Here is a 24,690-nt window from a genome sequence, read left to right on the forward strand (position 1 = left end):
ACTTTGTGGCGATTTCATCTAGAACTTATTTCCAAAACTTACATAGAAAGAATCCTATGCAGGACACTATCAAGACCTTAATTAGAGTGAGAAATTAAGCACATCCTCTTCTTTCCCATCATGACAGTTACTCTTTCAATGAAGGACATCAGTTTGGTTACACTTGATTGGCTCTTGAAATTCTTTATTGCTTGTTTTGAGACTTAAATAGCCATAAATGCCAACCCATGATAGTCCCAATTCTTATAATTTGGACATTTAGCAGTGTACTCCATGTCTTTCCAGACAGGGAATAATTTGTAGTGATAGAATTGACAGATTTCTATTAAAGGAGAACACTAGGATAAGCCAATAATGATATATTATAGTAGATTAACAGACTTTTAATCTACAACTACTCTCCTTCTTCTGACCTGCTCTATCAGCTGTAAAGAAGCGTACAAATTATCTTCTGAGATCAAAGAAGTGTTGAATCCTTCAGATTGTCCTCTGCTATTTCTCATTTCCCAATTACACAGCATCCTTTCAGCTTTTCTTTCTTCCTCTGACCTCTAACAGAGCCTGTCCTGTTGTCTTCTACTGTTCCTTGCTGATTGTAACTGAGTTTATTCTCCTTTTGTCTGTCCCGTGCTTTCCCAATATGCTTGTGCCATCTTTTTATACTGACCTTTAGAAACTACCACAACTTCTGACACTAGTACCTTTTTGACTACAATCAAATACAGTCAGAATGGCCTCTTTTTACACTTCCCAACCTTCCTCTGTACGAGGATAGCTTGATGATCCACATTTAATATAATATTTTTGAATAAAAAGTTCCTTTTGTTTTTTGGACAATTTCATTTTTTTAAATTCTTTTCACTTTTTGTTTTTCTATGAACACAGCAAATTCTCAAGAAATAACTGCTTTCCATTGCTGTACCCAGGGGGTGGAAATAGCAGCATCACAGCTCTGTTAGTTCCCCATCTTCACCTGAAAAAGGCTGATAGCCTAGGTGGAAACATTTTTCACTCTCAGTCTGACCACCCTGTTTCCAGAAAGTCACCTGAAAGGATGAAGTACTGCCAGCTTCTTTAGAAGGTCTTATTTTGAGAACCATTCTCTCTAATCAGCTCATCCTATTCTATGCTTTCTAATGCAAAAAAATAAAGTTTGATTAAAATAGCATTCTTAAATCATTATTCCTTGTCTTGGGACACAACTGTTTCTCAGAGCATCTGTAATAATTTCTGGGAGGCTGCTTCCCACAGAGACAAGTAGGGCAGGGTAAGACTAAGTCTGTAAGTCTCAAGTATCTAAGAACGATTTGAATAAAGTAAAAGCCACAAATAGGACAGGTTACATACACACACTTTAGAAAAGAAGCTATTTGGTAAAGGCATTATTTTTAGATGAGTTATCTGAAGAACTTCTTGTCCAGAAATAAATTACTGTTAACCTTGCACCCCGTCTTTAGAAGGGGCCTCAAGCTGAAAGGTACAGCAAGGCAATCCAGCCTGAATGATAGTTTTGGAGCATCTAGTTTTCTATTCAACAGCAGGAGCCATTCAGCTTTTCCTGCTGCACAGATACCACTCCACTAGTGGAGTGCACTTTTAAGTGCACATTAAAAAAATATATTGTAACAGCACAAAAATGTTTCTTTCTGTTTCCATTGTTGAAACCAGAACCACAATTTTCGGGCAGAATTATTTCTTACAGCTACCAGCTTGTTCCTCTATTAGACTTGCCATAAGCCCTCATGCTTGGGAACTCCACATTTGCTGGCAATGCAATTCCTCGCTTCAATATTCCACTGTCCCTTCTTGGAAGAGTACTGCCTTTGCTACTGCTGAAGGAAAGACAATGACTTTGATCAGCTCAGTAGCCTCAACCTGTGAACAAGTATGCAATACCATTTAAGAAGAACTATAATTTGTAAACACAAAGTTCTGAAATAGCTGCACATGGGAACATTTTGACTCTCCTTTCTAGTAACCAATTTGTATTTTTAGTTTTGTATTTTGCCAAAATGCTGACAGGTGACAACATGAAATTATTGTCACGAGCTGCTTACTTGAAATAATTTATTTCCTGACATAGATCAGTGTTTCTGTGAACACAAGATAAATAAGCAATTCCTAGAACAGAAACCTGTGTCTGTGTTTTGCACTAAAGCTGGTACCTCATTCTAGGTAAAGAATTCCTTGAAGGAGATCAATAAAAGTAAACCATAACACTGGTTAAGAAAAGATGCTAAATGAATGCTTCATTATATTTTTCCACTTTTGAAATTCAGATCAATAGCAAACATTTTAATACTTCTACCATAAAAAGCCTAAGACTGTACTATAGTATTAAACATCAAGGATGCTGCAGGTATTTCTCCTGTGCTCGCACAGACCTGTTACCTGTCTTTTCAATTACTTGACTGGACATTTCTTTGAAACTGCTTCAGAAAAATGGGATTTCCATTGACTATCATATCAAAGCACATATAGTAGCATTTAGTAAGGTTGAGTAGCTTACTAAGCACACAAACCCACTATTTATGAAGCAGCTCTGCAAACTCATCCGGTGTTTTCTTATCCCAGGTGGCACATTTTAACTACTCAGCATATTTGTAGCTGTAGAAGTCCCACTTAAAGAATTTAGTTAACTGTGCTCTTGCTAAGTGAGAATGATTAAAATCTAGCTCTCTAATTATGCTGGCTTTACACAAATAAAAAATAGTAACATTTTTACTGTATATTAGCACAGAGACTTATCTCAGTTAAACTCTGAGGATACACTGTTTTTAAAATGCACAACTGCAGATCTTTTGCAATATCAGCTTTCTTGCCAAAAACACTTTAAAAAGTATTCTCTTGTGTACTACAGAGTTCTACCAGACTTGCTGAAAAGCATTTACAGTACTAACTATCATTCTAAAAGGCCAGGATTTTGTTTACTTTCTTGGTGAAGAACCGATCAATCATCTTTCCACAGGAATCACTGCAATGTCATGAGACATTACAGTTCCAGAACAATCACTGTGGCAAGATAGGAGTAACTCCTCCCATGAGCAGAGCTGCACACTGCCTTCACACAGTACATGCACCCTCGGGAGGAAAGCGAAGAGACAACAGACCTTCAGTGTTACCTATTTGTCTCTCTAGATCTGCTGCCTCATCTGGTGTTGCGCGGGGGAGGACACCAGGATCACTGAAACTAGTACGCAGCAGGGTCCCCATCACGAAAAAGAAAAGAATCCCACCAATTGCAGGTATAGCAGGCGTAATCTTCTCGGACAAATATGGACAACTGGAAAAAGAAAAAGAATAAACAATCAACAACACATAATGCAACTTGCTCTCAAAACCTATTTACCTCTATAAATGCATACAAAGAATTCACTTTCTTCTCTTCATACATTACTTGCCTTGGAATGCTTATTGAAGCTGGAATTTCTGCTTATGTGTTCGTGACACTTCTGGAATTTTTCATAATATGTTCAATATAATAAAGGCACTAGTAGCACAATAATGACCTCACCAATATGCAATACTCATTTACATAAGAAGATAAAGTATTTTTATCACAAAATAATAAGCTTATATATTTCTTCACCTGCTGCCCAATTGCATAAAAGTAAATTGGGCAGAGAGAAGAAAGGGGAAATAACCTGAAGAAGCCCATAACATGATGAAATAAGCCACACTGAAATACATAATTAAGTCTATAAAACAAGTTTATCGTCTAGAAAGATGGTGCTCAAGAACTTCTAACACATTCCTTTAACAGCCTTGTTGTGTCTCAATATTATAAGACCTCTACTGATTTTCTTTCTTAACCCATTTCTTGTAACTTAGTAAACTTGCTTACTCATTTACAAGGTAAGAAGAATGCAAATGACAGTGCAACACACCTGGGAGGAGCAAATAATCCAGGGGCATGTGTATGGCAACATCAACAGCCCTTGACCAGGGCAAAAACGGCTCTGTGCTTACCAGATTTACAGTGCACATGCAGGGCTTAAGAGTGGATTACAGTTTTAGCAAATTTTCCTCTGTGCTTCACATGATTAAATTTGCTTTTATAAGTAAAATCTTATAATAAAAATGGACAGAAACACTGGAATCCAACCAATACACAAATATAAGCATCTCTTTACAGCTGTGCAAAAAGAAGGATATGAACACTTAGACATTACAGAAGCACTGTAGCACTATCTTAGAAAACACACAGGCTGAAGACTCTCATAGCCCTTATATTAAGTAGGTGTGGGTAGAATACCAAGATGGCTTCACCTACTTCTGACGTTTGCGCAAGAAGTCATAAAATAAGCCTAAAAACCTGAGTCAAAAATCATCAAGTTCTATGCCTTAGAGCTTTATCTAAAATTTCTAGGTATCAATCAAGTTTAATTAACATTGTCTTCCCTATTTCTGCTGACTGCCTTCAATGATGATTCAGACGCGCAAGCTTTTGCACTGCAAGTCAGTTAACCTCAGTGGAATGTTAACTCTGAGCAAGTGATGACAATGTCAGCTCCACTGCTCATCACTTCTGCTGACAGGATGGGGAGAGAATGGAAACACTTTTCATACCAGCTACCACGTACAAAGCATTTATCTCCCTGCATAATCCTCTTAAAAATACTTCACTGTTTCACCAAACGCAAAGGGTTTCATGGATGCAGTGAGTCCATATGCATTACGTGGTGCATAACATAAGTGGAAATCATGTTTCCCTACATGAATGCAATACTACAGGTGCAACAAGTTACAAAAGATTAAAAAGACAACTGGGTATAATAAAAAAGGCCAGGACCAAGAGATACTGTGGTTTCACATAACAAATAGACTGTTGAAATACTAGGAAACATCCTTCAAATATACACTTTCAGGAAAATCTGCTTAAAAGACCCTGATTTATGAAATCAGTGCTAACTAAAGGAAGCACCAGCGAGACATAAGCCTTGGTATAAGCCTTGCTCCCTTCATGTCAGACAAGCCAGTCAGAACAAGCAGCCAAAGAGAAGCTTTCATACCACACGAATGTCCTACTGCTCAATTTATTTCTTGCCACAAAGGATTACTGAAATCAAAACTACTGTAATATGCTCAGACAAGAGTACAAATAGGCTGCAAGAAAGAATGTATTTTTAAAAGGATTAGAGAGAACGTGTACATTAATGAACACTAAATATAGCACAGTGCTCTTACTCTTCTATTGCATTATTCATTATATGTACCCAAGAAATTGCAACTGTGTCGAAGTCTGTTGACCAAACAAGAGTTGTATGTGTGCAAAAGGTAACATGAGATAATCTCAGGGTAGCACAGTAGGCCCAGTACAATTTCGACACTTGCCAACACAAAACCAGCAATGGTATTACATACACAATTTAAATTCTCACTGATAAAGAGCAGAAACTAAGGGCCATCATGACTCTAACATGTTTCCTTTTAACAGTAATTTCATACAAAATTGGTAGAAAGAACAAATTCCTGTGCTAAAATACTGAGAAAGCCCAACATTGCTGAAAAGTGATGTTAGTATAGCAAAAAAGCATGAAAAAAATCTGTCTCTGCCTTGCTGAACCAAGACCACCTGCAGTGAAAAAATCCTCACTCTCAAAGCCCTGTATACTGTTCACAACAAGCAAGTGTAAGGTAATCTGCTTTGCCTAAAGGTGTTTTCAAGTTTTAACAACATGTATTTTACCAACTTTGACTTGGTTATTATTCCCAAAGATGTCATCTTCATTCTTTTCTGCATTATTGCCGAATTAATTCCAAGTAATGTTCCACCAATTCAAAAATTATTTCAAGCTAAGAAACCAGTCCTTGCAGCGCCTTACAGAGATTCAGACAGTAAGTCTGGGCAGGCCGTTTAATAGTGTCGGATTTATGTACAGACCATATATCACATGGGCTTGCAGTAAGCTAAATGACATGTCTCCTTTACAAAGGCTGAATTAATTTTTCAAATCCCTGTGAGCTAAATTTAAAAAAAAAAAACCCAAACCAAACAAAACCCAGTAGATACTGTTAGATCTTTTTTTCTTCACGTCTTTTTTAAAAGAAGGGGGAAAAAAATCTTACTTCTTCTGGGTTATTAAAAAATCCACTAAATATGACTTCAAATTAAAAATGTGGATCTTAGCTCAAAATTGTGAATATATCTGTAGAAATACACTTGCATATTTATGTATTTTATATTTGCATGCTTATATAACAAATATTTGTACTGCTATACTAAGTCAATATTATTTTGAACATTTCTAGTGTTACTACTTTTAGAATTGTCAAATATCGAACACAGGATTATCCTTCATATTTGCTCAAATTCCTTAATTAATTTGCTTTAATTGAGGATGTATCCCTTCAGGCATCAGCTTTCCTCAGATATTACCAGAAATATATTTTTGGAGGGTATTTTCAGTGAGTTTTTAAAGCAAACATTAGTGGGTATTTCCTGACAGTCAACCTAGCCACCACCAGCAACACTGTGATAAGCAGCAGAGAGCTCCAGGACAAATCTCTGTCCTACTGCAGAGCAAGCAGTGACAAACCTTTTCCAACTGGCACCTGGTAACTGCTAGATGTGATCTGACATCCTCAGTTTACATCTTAGGGCAAAACAATTGTTCTTAATCAGCATCTGTAATGACACCAAGTACTGACCAGGTCATTCCCAGAAAACACATTTTTATGAAGTACTACTTGACCACAGATCCCATTAGAAACTGTTACTGTGAAAATAGCTTCTTCAGAGAAAAATGTTTGGATCTGCATATTGCAAACTGTAACATAACTTGAATTTTTGAATTAATTAATAGAGAACTTTTATACTTTTAGCCCTGCTTTTTGCTTGGCTTCTCAGCTGCTTTTTTGCAGCATCATGTGAAAGTCTGCATGAATGTAGGAGGGAAATAAAATCTGGTGGAAGACTAGTCTGTCACAGCTCGATAAAAATACAAAAGATAATTATCAAGCATCACCCCTGTGAACAAACAATGCAGGAGAAGTACAAAAGCAACTCTTACCACCCAGCAGCCCTCTTAACTGTGTAACCGTGCTCCCTGTGGCTACCGAGATGAGCAGAAAAATACACGTAGTAACTGTGCTAAGGAGCACGTACAGTGAGAGTCCCACAGCTTTCAAGCATGGTTATTAGAAAAGGGGAGGAAAGAAAAGAAGTCTCCTGAAGGCCTTTCCTGGAAAGATGAAGGCTTTCCTGAAAGGTTCGCTGACAGTTATTCACTGATGGGGAGACCCAGTAAATGACAAATCTATCCAGTACGGATATCTGGAGATAGGCTAAGCCTGTATTTAAAATAAAAAACCCCCAGTGTTTTACACTTTGAAGGTTTAAATTAATATTTGCTCAGTTGGTAGGCAGAAAACAATAAAAGTACAAATTTCATGCAAAGATGAAAGCCATCACATTTAGTTACACTAACTTAGAAAAAGACCCCTACAAGTTTGGCTAGCAAGACTGTTCAGAGGATACTCTATGTAAAGCTGTTCATCAATACAAAACTCTTTGTAGCAGATATAAAATACACGTACTCTAGGAAAAATATAATATCAATATAATCGAATGAAGTAACATACGGAAATAAAATTACTATTCCTTCTCCTACATCATCAACTTCATTTCTGTTTCTGCAGGTACTGCCTGTTTAATATACCAGCGGCTACTGGTATGCAGGTGATACCCAACAGAAGAGAGAAGGCTGGCACTGTGAACCCTGGGTTCAGTTCCACATGTTACAAGTTAACATCTGAGTCTGAATGAGACTGCGCTGCTTTCTTTAAACTAGCCCAAAGGGTTTGTTGTTTCTCCTTCCTCTCTCATTTATGGCTCCTCGCAGCTTACCCTTCCTTCAACTCCACTGCATCATTGCTCCAAGCCACTGTCCCAAACTTCTGCCCTTATGCCAACACAAATCTTTGTCAGGCTCGTGAGCAAAGTTAGTTTACTAAAATGTATGAAAATGACACCATTTTGTTGACTTTCTGTCTCTCTAACATGCACTTGAAAAGGATATTGGCACAAAGGGAGAAAGAAGCACACACGAAACTACAGGGAGAGGGAAATTTGGACAGTGGGAGGAGACCTCCGTTTCAGCAGCTGTCAGTGAGGTTTTCATTCATACCACAGCCTCTTGTGAAACCATGTTCTAACCCTGACCTCTTCCAATTTAGACATGGCACCAAAATACCCATATATAGACAGATTAAAGGCAAAGCAAGCCTCTGGGCTAAAAGAGCAAAAATAGCTCATAACTTACTTTTCTAATGGTAAGTTGCCAGTTCAAAGAAAGCAGCCAAGGACACGCAGGAAGAGCAACACAGACAGAGGAAGATGCAAAGATGGGCAAAATGTGAGGGCACAGCAAGAACCTTGGAGGCTGCTGCCTGATACAGAATATATAAACAGGACAAAGTCTGATCACAGTGAAATAATTTCACGGTTATAGGGTTTGGAGGGTTGCTTCTTTTTACTTGTTTTTCAGAAGCATGCTGCTGGCACACAAAAAATGTGGTATAATTTGAGTATAGATTAGTCCAAGTAATGTTACATGAAATTCCTAAGAATTAGAAGATTAGCTAAGGAAGTTCTGCATTCGTTTCCTACATCTGCCTCATTCTTTAGTACAGCTTCTAAAAACCTTATAGATTTGTTTTAATTGATATTAAGGAACACACAGACTAATTTCAGTAGGATTTGAAATGCAGTTTTAAAAATGAATTTATTTCATTATTATTTTTTGTTTTGAACCCTCTTTCTTAATCATACCCTCCCCTCATTTCAGAATGGTAAAGCAGTTTCAAAAACTTAAGTGGTAAAATACAAGACAAAAATCACTTTTCTGATAATTTGCTTCATTTCAAATCCAGGAAATTTCGCAATGTTTTGAAACGTTGCAAGCATGTGAAGACTACGGAAAACAGAGCAGTTGTCAAACAAAAGGCAGAATGACAACAGGAACAGAAGCAATAGCCAGAATACTATCTCCTCATCATCTTAATAATCTAAAATATTATACCCTAATCAGAAAGGCGTATTTATTGAATGGATTAAGACAAGAGGCATTTAAATATACCATTTAACCTTGCTTAAATGCTTTACTGCTTTATTCTCTATTTTACAGTACTAGATGCATCTTATTTTTTCTATACTTGCTATATTTCTCGGGCCTAACTCCATTTAGAATTAATTCTAATTGAAAATAATTTTTAAGTGGAAACCCATATAAACGAATAATAGTTACGAATAGTAATTCTAGTGGGTAACTAAGTATCCTAGCCTCTACCAGCACACAGAAATGATTACTTAAAACAAAGATGACTAATATGATGAAATCACACAGATACCTAAACCATCATGATCCTTAAACCTAATAAGGTAAGTACTTTATAGGTTTTCTCCAACCTATTACAAAATAAAATTAGCTTAACATTACCCTGAACAGCAAAAGCTTAACAACTGGTCTTCAAAGTTTCATGTGGAAACATGATGCAGTTTGGTATTTAAAGCTGTTCAAACCCATAAGAAAGAGACTGCAGGGACCTCTCTCCTCTGGTTCAAACCTGTAAGTGGTTCAATGGAACTCCTTGCAGCACTGACTCCGTTACATTGTAATGCATTACCATTGAAATAAGGGTTGGATTTGGATGTAGGAGTTTAGACGAAGCAAAGCAAGCCCTGTTGATTATGACATTGTAGAAGATAACCACAAACTCTCTCCTAAAAGTAAAGATCTTAAGGGTTTAATACAACAGATATATAACAATCAACAGCCTTGCATGACCTCCCAATTTTTACTGCTACGTGAATTAATTCTAATGATCCGCTATCAAACTTCAAAGCTGGAATAGATAAAATGCATAATGCAAAATGAACCTGTCTGCAAAACAGATGTGGTTACTGAAGCTCTTGCAAGGGCAGGTAAATTTTACTTTGTTCTAGAGATAAGGAACATCATTGTTTTACAAAACACCAATTTAAAAACATTGACTGCACCAACTGTTGGCCAGAAATTTCCAAGCAAGGTGGTAAGAAAATGGGAAATATCTACCAAACTGGTATATACATCAAGTGCCTGACTCTTGTGAAAGGTCAATGCAAGTATGGCATCTCCTCAAAAGACAAACTCAGAAAAGGCATGGCTTCCAACCATGCAACAAATTGAAGTCTTGCTTTATTGCTATTTCCATTCCCTGACTAATCACTTACTCAAAAATCTAAAAATATATTTGTACTTAAATTTTCCAGTTTTGCATACAGTGCAAGGTCTGGTTTTCACAGTATAAGACTCAATGAATTCCACTCAATACATAAACTTGTAATTTCTTTTAAGCAGCCCATATAGAACACTTTCTTTCCTGTTGGGCTTCATATTGCTTCCTTACTATTTCTTATTATTTCCTGTTAGGTGATTTTATAACTAAACCATCAGGTTATTCCCAAGTACTAATGAACCAAAATGAAAACTGGGACAAAACAAGCGGAAATGCCTTACGCCACAACTAAGTCCCTAAAGGAGTGTGAGCTTCTAGACAATTTTTCACAGGATCCTCTGGAAACTGAAGCACACACAAATAAGCTGCTGCCAGTTATTGGACTCTGAGCTTTCAATGAACCTATTAGTTTGTTTTTACCCTCCCCAATCTATAAGGTCTAAAGGCTAGATGTAAAGCCTAGCTCTTGCTAAAGAGCAAAGGCCTGTCAATACAATCCGTACCTCTGGCCACACTCCACTGTCACCCTGTACAGCACAAATGAGCTGTACACAAATGGCTAACACTGAGTTAAAACAGAGTAATTGTTCTTCATCTGTTCCCTTTTCTGAAAAAACACCAAAAAACCAACCCAAAACCACCAAACTCAAAAATCTCCTAAAAACATTCATTTTCTGTTTGATCAATTTCCTTAAACAATTTCATTCACTATACAATTAATGAGGGCCGGAGCACATGTAGGAACACACAGAAAGCAGGAAAAAGTTCAACTGTGATTTCTAGATCCACTCAGTTGCTATGTGGAAATCCCACCCGTACTAATACAATGTCATGAATAGTGGATCCAGGGTCTTATTGTCATGATTTAACCTGGCGGGTATCTAAACACCACACAGCTGCTCATTTACCCTGGATTTTTATTTTTTTTCCCCCTCTTCTTTCCTCTGTAGTTCTCCATATCACAAGTCTTTTGTATAGAACACACAAATGAACATTCATCTAAAATACAGGGAAAAAATATTTACATCTTAACTTCTCAGTGAAAGCCACTATAATAAAAGTCTTTGAATATTCATTAAAAAGCAGACACAGCACTTCCTAGGGCTCCTTTACTTTTAAAAATAGAGAACTGATAATCCTACCCACACCACATATCAAAAGTGTATCTCACATTGTTATAAATAAAGCAACTGGAAACATAAAGCGAGAAGGAGGATAAAACCAAGAGAGCTTAACCTCCTCTTCCCCCAAAAGAAGCAGAGCTGAGCAATTCAGCAACTTGATCATACAAAGACTCAAGAGGCTTATTTGTAGTAACTTCACAGCCATGAGTCTCCACAAGTGCTGGGGGAGTTTTACCTGAAATGGCATCCTTTGCTTTCTCCTACCGCCTCCTCACGGTATCATGTGAATTCTCTTATCCCACACTAAGCACTCACTGGAGAGGCAGACTGGCATACTGCAGGCTACTTCAGATTAAAAAAACCCCAACAACTAATTTGCACTCATGATTCCAAAGCAGTGCCAGATCTCCATATCTAAAAATGGGTCAGTTTAAATATATCAACTTGCTAAGACCAGCTTGAGGCAAATAATTTATTTCCTAGAAAAAATAAAGCACACAGTGCTTCCTCTACACAGAAAGCATCACCACTACAAATATTTGGATTAGCAATATAATTGAAACAGCTAGGAATAGCCTTTTACTGTTCTGCATTAGAACTGAGATTTCGGTGCAAGTCACAGAAGTCCAGGCATGAAAAGTTTAAGAAATACCCTACAATGAAAAATTGCTTCTGAATCACCAGAATTTAGCAATGTCATAGCTTTTAATAGCCTTCAGGGATGTGTGCAGAAAAGACTGCACTGTTTAAGTAATGCAACACTTTCGTCTGAGAATTTCCTTTTTTTGGAAGACATTTAAATGCTCTTTATAGACTTCTATGTTAAATACTTATCAAACCTAGATAACCATGTTCAAATTGAAAATCAATGGCTTTATCATATACTTTTCTCTGTACTTCCACAAACACATCACCAAGAGGCACTTTCCTCTTGGGCAAGGCCACTGACTGAAATTATTAATTTAATACTCTCTTCCTGCACACTTTAATTCACCGCAAGTTATTTCTACCATACATCAATTCTGTGATTTAAATCACCTGTTTAAATAAGAAAAAACATATCCCAGCGTATTTTCTCTTAAGTCAACTACATCAAGAAATACATATTACAGAAAAATACAATGAAAGTTATCACAAAAATGCTACTTCAAAAATGAAAAACTAAGGATGAAAATCATCCCAGTTAATGGTTGGAACTTGACAGTATCACAGAAGGTTCTGTAGCAAGCTCAATAACAAAAAAATTTCCACATTTAAAATAATTATGTTCTTCACATAAATGCCAGTCACTTAAGAATGACAGTTACTTTACAGTTATCTGCTGTACAATATTTACAGTTATCTGCTGTACAATATTTTGACTGCTAATGCATAAACCACACCTGAATGTAAGACAAAGAAATGCCCAGTTTTTACAGTTTCTTAAAAATATTTTATTCAACATTCCCATTCAGTTTTAATTTTTTATCATATGCAAATTTCCCTTTCTACTGTTTCATTGAGATTTTCAAGCCCTTTCCCAACTAACATGCAATTTTGTCCAGTACAACTCCTAATTTTAATGTAAACCAAAACAGGATTTCAGGTAGGGGAGATTAACAAACACAGGGTGTTACTGCTATCCTTCTTTGAAAGTGTAATTTTTTTTTCAATTTATCATCTGTCTATTTTTGTCAGACTGCCAAAACTCTTAAAAATTGTCACAAGAAGGTGAAGCAAAGAAAAGGTCTTTGTTACATCTGCTGTGACTATAAATTTCAAATTCTTTTCTTCTTCTAACATTTCAATTATGCAACTTGTTAGCACCTGTATACAACATGATCCCCAGCCACACTGTAAGAATACTTTTTTTGCCAGTATTTATACAGACATCAGTAGACAGCTTTGCAAATGGAATGATGTGAACTCTCTCCCTAAGGCAAACCCGCCATGAAAATCAGAGGAAAGCTCAGTTACTTCATTGTTCCCAGAATATACTCTCTGGAATTGCAACACAAGATTTATTCTCCATCTTTCCATTGTCAAAGATGTTCTGCTGTCCACCTTCCAGTTTCAGATGCTGACATAAAAACAATTCTCAGACACTCTCAACCATGCAAATACCACACCAACTCTTGGTCTTCACTTTGACATTTTTACATAAACAGGAAACCAGTAGGGCACAAAGCTAAATAGAAATGGAAATCTTTTGAACATCCAGAACAATTGCACAGAAGCTAAAATAAAACAAAGATTGCAACTGACTGCACAAAATGACACCACATTATAGCCTGTATCTCTGTAGTGCACCATCTCTAAATGTACATCAGTGATGGGCATCGTATTTCACTGAGTCCTTCAAGCATGGATATCATGAGCTCCATCTTTTGCCCTGGTGTTTCTGTGTTTAACCAGTTTTGCTGCTGTCTTTGGCCAATACCTCAGACTCTCTCCTGGCTGAACTCTGGTCACCAGAGGACAGAGGTTGCCCAGGCCCTTTTGCCAGCTCCAAATGCACATGATCCTCACAGTACCAGAGGGGAGTTGCAGATTTTACAACACCCCACCACTGTCCCAGTTTATCTGAGGATATTCGCAACTTGAATTTTAAGAGAAGCTGCTACCCTGGGTTAATCAGTGGCTTTACACACAGCAACACAAACAGACCATAATCAGGAGGAAGACCCGAGTTTGGTAACCTTCTGCAGCCTTCTTCTAACCTGTCTTCTGATTACATCTCTTCTCCATGGAAAAGCTTGCCTTTCAGGTTGGCAGAACACACTACAGTCAAAGAGATGAGCTACATATAACTAAGAAGCATGCTGATTATGTCACTTCAAATAGCTGCACTAAATGAAAGGATAAATGCCCAATGTGTTGCTACTCCTTCCTTTCCGTGTCACTTACACAACAACAAAGTTCAGGTTTGTGCCTAATTTCTGAATAGTTTTTCTATAGAAAGGTGCAACATAATGGGGATTTATAGCATTTTTTGTCTGCAAGTGTTCAGAAAGGAGCGACCTTGGTGCATCTTGCTCCTAGTTCTAAAAATTACGCTAAAGCTCACAGTGAATAAGTGACAAAGCAAAGTGTACATCCATAACTGCAGCAGAGTAAGCAATTTCTATTTACAAATAAAGGACAGACCAGGAGCACAAGCTTCTGTTTCTTCACAGGTATACAAAACCCCTTTTTACTAGACCACTTCCATTCCTTTCTCATATTTGAAACTTTTTCAGATACATTTCTATTCTGTCCATGAAGTCAAAGCTTACAAGGATACAGAAGATTCTAATGAGATTTTGCTGAATGCATGAAAAAAGGACTGAAGACTACACGTCTTATAAAAACCAGACATTATCCTAAACCACACTCTAATCTAGAGAGAAACTTCTATTTCAAATTTATGTTAATTAAAATGCTAAATATTACATTTTTGTCCTGAATTGCAACACAATATTAATATCCTCTATGTCCCAAATACATATTAACGACCTTGCTTAAAACATGCAGAAAATACTAGGGCTGGAGGGAAATAGAAGTAAACATGCAAGAGCTAAGAGTGCAATTATTCTATTCAGAAAAGCTACAAACCTTAAAATAGCAAAGCATGGCAAATACCAAGTCGCCAGTACAGCTGTATTCATTCTCCCAAAAGATTTTTTAATGCAACTACTCTTGAATTAAAATTCATAGCCATCAATGCATGTGAGCCCTATTACTGGCGTCTGACTCCTCACTGACACTGAGAAATACTAAGATAAGAGCTCTCTGCAATTTTTCAGTCTGTTCGAACAGTGAAGAGCCATTAAAATGTAACAGTCCACATCTGCCAACCCGGAACGATTGCCAGGCTTGTGTTCCAGGCTCAGGCACTATGCAGAGGATATCATCAACTCACTGTGAGCATCCTCAGGACAGCACAAATCTCCCTCTTTAAACATGAACACACTCTGCTGCCTCTCAACAGCAGTGATAACACCTTCAGCTGCATTGTGTTCTGTAACCTAAAAAAAATGTAAACACTTGTTCTGAATGTCTGTCCAACCCTAGGGTAAGGTCCTAGGAAAAAGACACCATTTAGGAACACGATTAACACTGATTTTAATAGAACCTAGCGCCAATATGAATCCAATCTTTGAGAGAGTTTTATTAATTCATACGTTATTAACCCCTTCTCTCTTGTTTCTGGAAACATACATACAACTGACAGAAATAATTAAAATATCTGCAGGCACACTGCCCTTGACAAAAACCTCTCAAAGTACTTCTCTTATGGTACTGAAGAGCTAAATTAAACATTAAATCTCTATGTCAAGGAAATCAGAAAAAGTAAGCAAAGTGCAAATGAAGGCCCTGGTAGCATTGCTGGCCAGAGGTGGACTGTTAGAGACAAAGGGGTATAGGACTACAAAATAAGCACTGAAAATATTTTGGAAACATATGGTGTAACCCCCCCAGTTGTTAATGTGCTACACTACAACCCTACAGTGCAATTGTCTCTATTGTGTATATGACATTATAATGTTCATACTGTAATTAGCTAAAACTATATATGCTTTCAAAACAACAAAGAAACATTCCTTATTTTTTGAACTACTCTGCACTCAGATGCTTGTAGCTTAGCCAACCCTCTGCAGCTGCTTCGACACCATGCCAATGCCTTCACTTCCTCAGCCTTTCTATCCTTAGGAAAGGATCTCTGGAGACCTAAAGAGTATTGCACAAATAGTACTGTATCCTCCAACTGTTGCTAAATGCAAACTCCATTTTTGTTTCTTCTGAAGGACACTGAATGTGTGCATTGGACTTCATTTTTGATTGATGAAATAATATTTTATTTTCTTCCCTTTCAAAAATGAGACAGATCAACCTAAGAGGGGCCCATTGCAATAGAGGTCAGAAACAGTTCAGTGGATGGGGCAGGAGACCGGGAATCGGTAAAGCTGGCTTCCTGGATCAGCCGGCATTCTGTTGCGTGACCTTGTGCTAAGGCAATTCACCACACTATCATCCCTCTTCTTTTTTGCAGCATACACCTATCCAGGATATATTCAAGACAAAATTACGTGCCAAATCCTGTATGACTAGAAATTCCCCAGGTTATTTATTCTTATGGGGGATTTTTTTGCTGCCAGTGAACACTGGTGATGGTCTTGGACACACTACTGTACAAAAACACTGTCTAAGCAGCAAGCAAATCAGCTGGAATCTCTAGGTAATACTGAAATACAAATAATTACTAACAGGAAACACTGCTTGGCTTACACAATACAGTAGGGGAAGAAAAAGGAAGAGGACTTAAAATAGTAACTCCATATGTTACTAAGCTGATTATTAGTTGTCCCATTAAAAAAATACTATGGTTGCAAATTAAAATTTTAAGAATTTTAAAAAATTTAAAATTTGAGGCTGCAAATTAAAAAATTAAGAAAATTTATCAAACCAGAAATGTTCCAGCTTCTCCTAAAGAGACAAGGTGTTTGTCCTTTATATGTTTTAATCTTGCTTTATAAAATGATACAATTCAGCTTCAAACAAGAACTTAACTGTTTTTCAAATATATTTAATAGGAACCTGATGCTGACAGACGCATTAGCAATAGCTTCTTTCCAAGTATAGTCATCATATGTTTGTCAATGTTTTAGACAATAATTCTAAGGAAATGACTTCAAAGTTCTGGGGGATAAAAAGTTTCTAGAGATACCTGAATTCTCCTTTTTTTCTGTAAAGTGAATGATAATGAGAAACATGCATGTTCCAAGAAAGTAATTTCATTCAAAAAAAGCCCCAGACTTTCTGATTTTCAGTATCTGAGCCCTGAAGCAATCAGATATTATCTATTTGCTACTGTGAGGAATAACACTGTAGTCCATACAGACCAAAGTAATTTCCTCCATCACCAACATGCTGAGAGTAACTTTTTGTTTAGAGTCCAAACGAAGCTCCTCTTCCTCTCAGCCAGCTTAGTCATTTCCACTCATGCCTTGTGCTGACACAAATGTTCCAGGGAGTAAGTGCTAGAGTGAGAAGTGAGATGGTTGGTTGTTTGTTTTTAAAATTGCTGGCTTTCATTGTTTAGATTTGTCTATCTCTTATGGTTGATTGTTAATAAATAGTTGATCACCAGCTTTCAAAGATCTGAAATAATATCCAGTTAAACTGTAAACACAGCTACAAGAGAGAAAAAGCTTTGAAATATTTTTAGGGAAAAATCAGACACCTCCATTTAATCTGAGGCACAGCATAGGATTGACTGCAGCACAGTAAGTACTATGTAGTAACACTGAACTTTAAAAGAAAGCAACAGACATTCATAGATAATAGGAACAGGTGTTATTAAGCAATCCCTGCAGCCCGTTATAATTGAGATGACTGATTAAAGAAACGAGCCAAAGCACATAAAAATCCCTGGCCCTTTCAATATTTTAGTCTTGATCGCCACAGAATTTTACAGACAAAACTTCTTCAAACAGAAATCCCAATTTCACTCAGCCTCTTCAAAACAGCTATCTAAGTTAAAACAGGTCATCATCTGCAGAGACATGAACTGCCTTTACAAAGCAAATTCTACCATTACCATCATAACAACGAGGGAAGTTTGTCTTTTGTTATTGATTTTGTTATATAGCAGTTCTCTGAATCCCAGATAATGACAAAAGTGTTGGTGTTGTAGGAGAGTTATTGCTACTTGACGTAAGATTTACAATTTCTTCTTGCGTCAAACAAAAATAGTTGCTGTATGATTTTATTTAGTAGGACTGGAATCTCCTTGGGATAGAACAACAGTTAAGTTGTCAGTTTTATATATATTCTCCATACTACATCATATCATTATTGATAATACTTCAATAACGATATGATTTCTAGGCTTAAGTAAATTATAAAATAATCCTATGATTCCATGGGTAAAAAATTTCCTACACTGTCAAACTTCCCTTATTTTTTACTTACTTTCTTTAAATCTTGAATACAGATATCAAGTGTTTTGCACCTCCTACTTGCAAGAAAAGCACATCTCCATGTCAGTCTCTCCAGCATTTACTGTTAGAAATTTCTGCAAACTGGGCAAATCTGTATTTGTCCCCAATGCCTGTATGAGTTGATTAAATCAACTCCAGCAAACACAGAATGAATCACATGAGACTAATCCAAAAGCCAAATGCTCAGTGCCATCTTTAAGATGACACAAACACCTCTAAATTGGGAAAGGATTAACACTGGAGCAGGACTACAAATGGAGTAAGTAGTGAGGCTTACTGACCATTTGAGCTGGGAAGCACCAAAACACCTTCCTTCAAATCTAATAGCTTTCCTCAGTTCACAGCCCTTTCCTGTGAGCAGATCAATCCCCATGGTCAGTACTGAAGAGTCTTGAGTGTTGGTTGTCCTTCCACCCACCATGCACATTAGCCATGAGACATGGATAGCAGCCATAAAAACAGCACCTTGCATTCACAGTGAAATTAAACTTTTAGAAAATACCTATCCAGGAAAGTATCCTGCTAAACAGTTCTTACAAATGAAAATGCAAACATTTTTTTTATTCCTAGGTAGGTATCAAGACTATCTCAGCATCTGACAAATACTTCAGTGCTCCAACACTGCAGACGCCAGACAGAGGACAATTCCCTCTGCTCAGCAGTGAAACAACTACAGGGACTACACCTGAGAGCCTCTTTATACAGAAGGATGTTGTAACTCAGTGGTTTCAATTATCTCGAACTGGCAGGAAGGAACTATATTCCAGTGTTATAAACCTATAATAAAAGAGAAAAGAATCATTTTGGGGGGAAAGGCATTTTCAATGCAGCATTGACTGAATGCTTAATTTTTGTTCCTTTCAGCACTGCTTCCTTTCCAACAAAAGCAAATTCTGAGTGACAGAAAAGTACATTTCCCTCTCTGCCCTGCAGCTCACTCTCTGACTGTGCAATCAATGGCAAAGTCTGAAATGGGGAAAAAGAAACCCACCAAAACCCAACAGTGCAGTGAATGATGAATGCCATACAAAAATATATGTCCTTGTATGGCCTCAAGCTTCAGGAAAAAAAAGATCCCTAAATAAATGCAAACATCCAAGAGAGACAATCCTTAGTTAACGACGTTTTTTCTTTGAAGTATTTGTACTATCTGCACACCACCACTACTGTTTTGTTAAAGGATGTGATATTGAATAAATTGGGTTGAGACAATGGCAATGACCAGCAAGTGCCATCTTGTTGACAAAGTGTACAAAAATACACTTCATAAAAGTCCTCATATAGTCAGGCTTTTATATGTTATACAGGTGACACTCAGACTCGATTTGTATATTATTTCAACCAGCAACACCTCTTCTGGCACTCTTTTTGTTACTTGGTCTAGCAAAGCAGAACAGAAAGACACTATCAACTGCACTTTGGGTTTTAATCATGTCTCATTCGCACTCAGTATCATCTTAATTCAAGGCAGGACTTCAAGCAATTTGAAGCAACTTTATAGGTAAATCACCCAATCCACTTTATGTTAATTTACATGTAATTCTACTCACCAAAGCAGAAATGTCTAACAGGGACATTAGGAAGGAAATACAGAAACTCCCTGCGTGTACAACCTTTAACTTAAACTTGTTTTTGCATGAAGTCAGTACCCGCATTTAGGATCTTGGAGTCCCCAAGAGTAATAATGGAGTTTTGGTTTCCACACCCATGTGAAGCTGGATACACAGACACAGCATAGGGTTAAAGAATTCTCCAGCTACAAGGACAGCAGAGGAACCAGTATGGATGGGAACTGTAGACACCACAGGAAAATTCATGAAAGAAGTGAACCTGAACCGACTCTTTCAGGAGAGGTTACAAGAGCAATAACAGACATTTGCATTTGAATACAGAAATAATGGTAATGATAATCCAGAAAACTCAAAAAAGCAGCATATTAAACCAGAAATTAAGTAGCAAGTTTTTGTAACAAGTCTAAGAAAATAGCTATATGTTACCATATGAATAGCAAGCAGCAAGTAACTGCATTTGTGAAACCAATTCTGACAAATGAACTCTGATTTTGCCTTAAGGACCATAAAAAGTGCTTCAGAACTCGCTTTGAAAAACCAAACTGAAGAAATACAAAGTAAGCAAAGACAAACTACAACGCAAGACTTATCTCCCACTGTCATTCTTTCCATATTTACTTATCAACTGAGGTAAACTAGTGACACTTACAAAGAAATTCCTTTTTCTTGTCCTCTCCAGACACACAACTCACATTGCCTAATTCAAGGTCCCACACTCTTTGCAAAAACACCAGCACAGTGTCCCAAACCCTTATTCTACTCTGGACTGACAAAAACCTCTACCTCGTCTAAATCGTAACAAGAGCTCACAAAAGCAGAATAACCCATTAATATAAAAGAAAGAGAAGAGAGAGGAATTTCTGAAGAACAAAATCCATTCCATTTGCCAGTACAATCACATTTTTACCATAGTTACTTTGGAAATTTAGATTTTCCACATGTAAGTCAGAAAGAACATAAAGTGCTGACCCTCTATTTGACAGCCTGCTTCAATGACTTTTTTCTCAAATTAGTAAACTTTTTAAAAGAAGATTACTGATCCTAGATTACTACTACACTAAACAACCCTAATTTATTAAAAGGGCTGTTATGAAGCAACTATGTTTTAAACAGACATATAAATTAACTTCACTGAAAACAGCTGTTTAAATCTAATTTTATACAGAAGAAAAACATAAATTAAGTCATACACAAAGTAAACCAAGGCACATATACAGTAAACCAATCTACAGATTACAATGATGGATCCTGTAAATTACCCCAAAGCGAACAACTATAAAAGTCTGTATCTTTGATACAGAGCAAATAAAGTGACTTACAGGAAGTCTAGACTTGATTACAGTTACTTAGCACTTTTTTGCTAAGAGATAAAAATACATTCTTGATGAACTCCTGAAAACCTGGGAAAAGCTCACTTATATTAAATAATAATCTTCTTAATAATTATTAACTTGCATAAAAATAGTAAAATTCTGTCTGTAAGAACCCTTTAATAATAATGTTAAAGCTGCACATTTAAAGACTTTCAGCCAAAAGAATTATCCTCATCTAAATTGTTTAATTTATAGGAAACCAATACTAATCCCTAGATTAAGAGAGGCATATGATTAAAAAAAAAGATCAACCAGGAGCCGAGGCAGAAAATTATGTTAACACTTTGTACTGAAAGCTTCACAAGTAAGGATTTGTGCAGCTTGTAAGAAACTCATTCAGAGTATTTATAAGTTACAATAAGCATATTGATATGATGCAAAATATGAAGGCTAAGAAGCCCAAGTTCAGTAAAACGAATATTATGTCACTGCAATGCACAAGTGGGAAAAGATATGTTTAAAAGGTGAGGTCCAAAATCTGCAAGTCCAAAAAAAAAGCCCATGAGGATCAAGGAAAACTCATCTCTTGCAGAGCAGCTTTGCTAGGACAGAACAGCAGTATGGTTTTGAAACGTGCAAAATTAGACCTTTAATGTAGGGTGTACTTGGAAAATGACTGCTCTGCAATGTGAAAAAGCAGAGAGATTACAGACAAAGGTAGGACTCCACGTGACAGAAGGAGTCAATTAGTCCTGCTCTGCCCACACACCCTGCACTGCACAGTCCCGCTGCCTACCCGTGCCAGCCTCCCTGGGAGCCGGCCCAGCTCCCTCTCCGAGCAGAAGGGCAGGGAAAGGGCGCTTCCAGCAACTGCAGGAAATCACAGCCCAGTCCATGAAGCACCGGAACTGGAGCACGGGAGAGCAAAGTGCCATACCCACAGCTGCGGGAGCGGACTAGAAAGATCGCTCTCTTCTGCTAACAGTACCTAACATCAGATTGTCTCAGCTGAAGAAACTGCTGCCTCACTCTTTGAAACAAAGACCTGTATTTCCCCCAAACTTATTAAGTTTACTACCCTTTTGATACCTGTTTTCATATTCAACCTTTGCCAAGGCTTTGCAAGGGTTTTTACAGCCACTCATTTTGATATTCTCTAGCTGAGCATGAAATTCATCCCCAGTAGACAGCCAACACAAACAGCATTTAAGGTCTTTTTTTCTAGTACTACATTTGCTGTCTCACTCCTATTTGAAAAAATAGCAGCCACTGTTGTAAAGCAGTAAGCCATTAAGTCATCATTTTGCCTCAGTATTTCATTTTGCTTCCTCAAAACCACTTCAAAATGTTATTTTTACTCATGGTATTGCTAAATACAACTACTAAAAGCATAGAAAAAAAGCTCATTATAAATAACACTAATTTCACTCTCAGCACAACATTACATCATGCTGCTACCAAAGCAATCAGAAAAGCTGGCAATCACATACCAGATACAGTAACAGGATACATTAAATACTCCACAACACATCATGCAAACTTGAAGAGCTTTTTAGCTACAGAAACTTTAAGATTAGTCTTCTATTAAAGCTTCCAAAGGTAATGGCCAAGGTTACAGGACTGCCACCTGATATTAGATACCTGAATTGTGTATATGAAATTACAAGCATCTAGATTGCTCACCATAATAGGTGGCTTTCTTGGCAAAAAAGGGAATTAAAGATGTTTTGCACTAAAATCTATCCCCTCATGCAGAGTCATAGAATTTATACAATCTACAATCTCTAAACTCTTCTGAAATAGCTGCATGTGTAAATCTCACAAGTTCCTAGGAATCTGCTAGACTTCGTTGTCTTCACACGTCCTGAACAAAAATAAGAATCTAATATCATATACAATTCTGTACAGATACATAAGAATACATCCTTATACATACATGAGTATGTATACATACATGAGTATGTATACATACGCGGGTATTCTGACCCTCATGGTCCCAAGGAACTTTAAAGTGCTTCCAGTGTAACTATATCTAGCTATGGAGCAATCCAAAATCTAATTTGAAGTTTTATCTCTGAAGAACAAAGGTGACACAGGCATTAGCTAGGTGCAGGGGAATTTGAGAAATCTGAGGAAGGAAAATGAAAAAAGGTTCAAAGCAAAGGCTTGGCACTAGCAGTGCCAGAGTCACGCTTTTTTTAAACCAACTGTAAAAAGCTGACCTAAACCTCTACAAGGGGGAATTTGACAATACACTAAAAAATAATATATGAAAAGTCAATATAAAAAACCTTGCCACTTTTAACATTTGCTAGCTGTAAGTCTGAACATCAGTGGGAGTCCATTCTGATAAGAGATCTTTACAGCCATATCTTCACACTATGGTACTACTAATCATAATCCATATGGTATTCTAAGGAATAAAGAAATGTATTTGGCCTGAGAAAAGCTGGAAATTCTTTTCTCTCCCAGGACATCTGATAAAGCAAGCACAGAAGAAATATTTCTGAAATGTTTTCTCTCTCAGAACTAACTATTCCAATTCAGCAATTGGTTTAAAAATTGCTAAGTCTGCTGCAGAGACACACTGATACAGGTAAGAGGAGGTAAAACTGACAGTGCAAATCCACAAGTCCTAACAGCCATATTATTCTTTGGCCTAAAAAAATTCATCAAAAAGAAAATGTTCTACCATAAACTAAGTTCATCTTAAAAAAAAAAAAAAAAAAGAAAAAAAAAGAAGAAATTTAGAATTATTAAAAAACCCAAACATATAAATTCTGATTAGTGCACTTTAACCCATTTTAACTTTGCAATAGTAGTGATGCATACCAGAACAAACTTTTTGATTTCTTCACTCTTTTTCAAAACACCACCAGGTTGTGAATTAATTTTTTTTCTTGGCTAAAAATAAATGTGCTATGAATCATCAAGAAAACCATTACACAGCACTTCCTGAGCTCTGCTAATTCCTTTCAGACATAGAACTGCAGTTTTCATCCTTTCTGGAGCCACTTTCAGTAGAGTCAAGGCACTTCAAAACATCATTACAATTAAACCTGTCCTCTGTATATACTTATACAGCAGTAGCATATGACTGTAAATTCACAGCTCCTCTGTAAAGCAATTTTCAAGAAAAGACTTTGCTAAATTTGTGCCAATCTTTTACTACAAGAATCAGCACTATACAGGAAGAACAAAATTGCCAGGCTGCACTCTAGATTATGAAAAACAGAAAGGGAAAAATGGCACAGAATACCACACAGAAGATGAAACTAGATGCAGACAGATTAAATGGTTGACAAAACAGGCAAAATTTAAAACATTAATGCAACAATAGGCATTATTTAAAAAAAAAAACAAAACCAGGACCCACACTTAAATCTCTACAGAAAAATGAAATTTTTCTTCATTGTGATCTTTAGCCTCAAAAGGCCTGAAGCTAAATTTTTTACTCTTAAAACCACACTCTTTTCTGAAAGCTTCACATTTTTTTATGAAT

At 36.9% G+C, this 24,690-nt stretch overlaps 1 protein-coding gene across 6 annotated transcripts in view; it reads right to left on the reverse strand.

Moving 5' to 3' along the window:
- Nucleotides 1-24,690, reverse strand: part of ZDHHC14 (zinc finger DHHC-type palmitoyltransferase 14) — a 96,319-nt gene that overhangs the window by 38,849 nt on the left and 32,780 nt on the right. For 4 of the 6 annotated variants that reach the window (XM_039568636.1, XM_010400279.4, XM_010400292.4 and 1 more), the window contains one exon: nt 3,111-3,283. In XM_039568636.1, coding sequence (XP_039424570.1) covers nt 3,111-3,283 — 173 coding nt within the window. The remainder of the gene's footprint in view (nt 1-3,110; nt 3,284-24,690) is intronic. The other 2 variants (XM_010400287.4, XM_010400269.4) reach the window with 1 other exon arrangement.

Source organism: Corvus cornix, chromosome 3 (genome assembly GCF_000738735.6).
Source record: "Corvus cornix cornix isolate S_Up_H32 chromosome 3, ASM73873v5, whole genome shotgun sequence".
Lineage (NCBI taxonomy): Eukaryota > Metazoa > Chordata > Aves > Passeriformes > Corvidae > Corvus > Corvus cornix.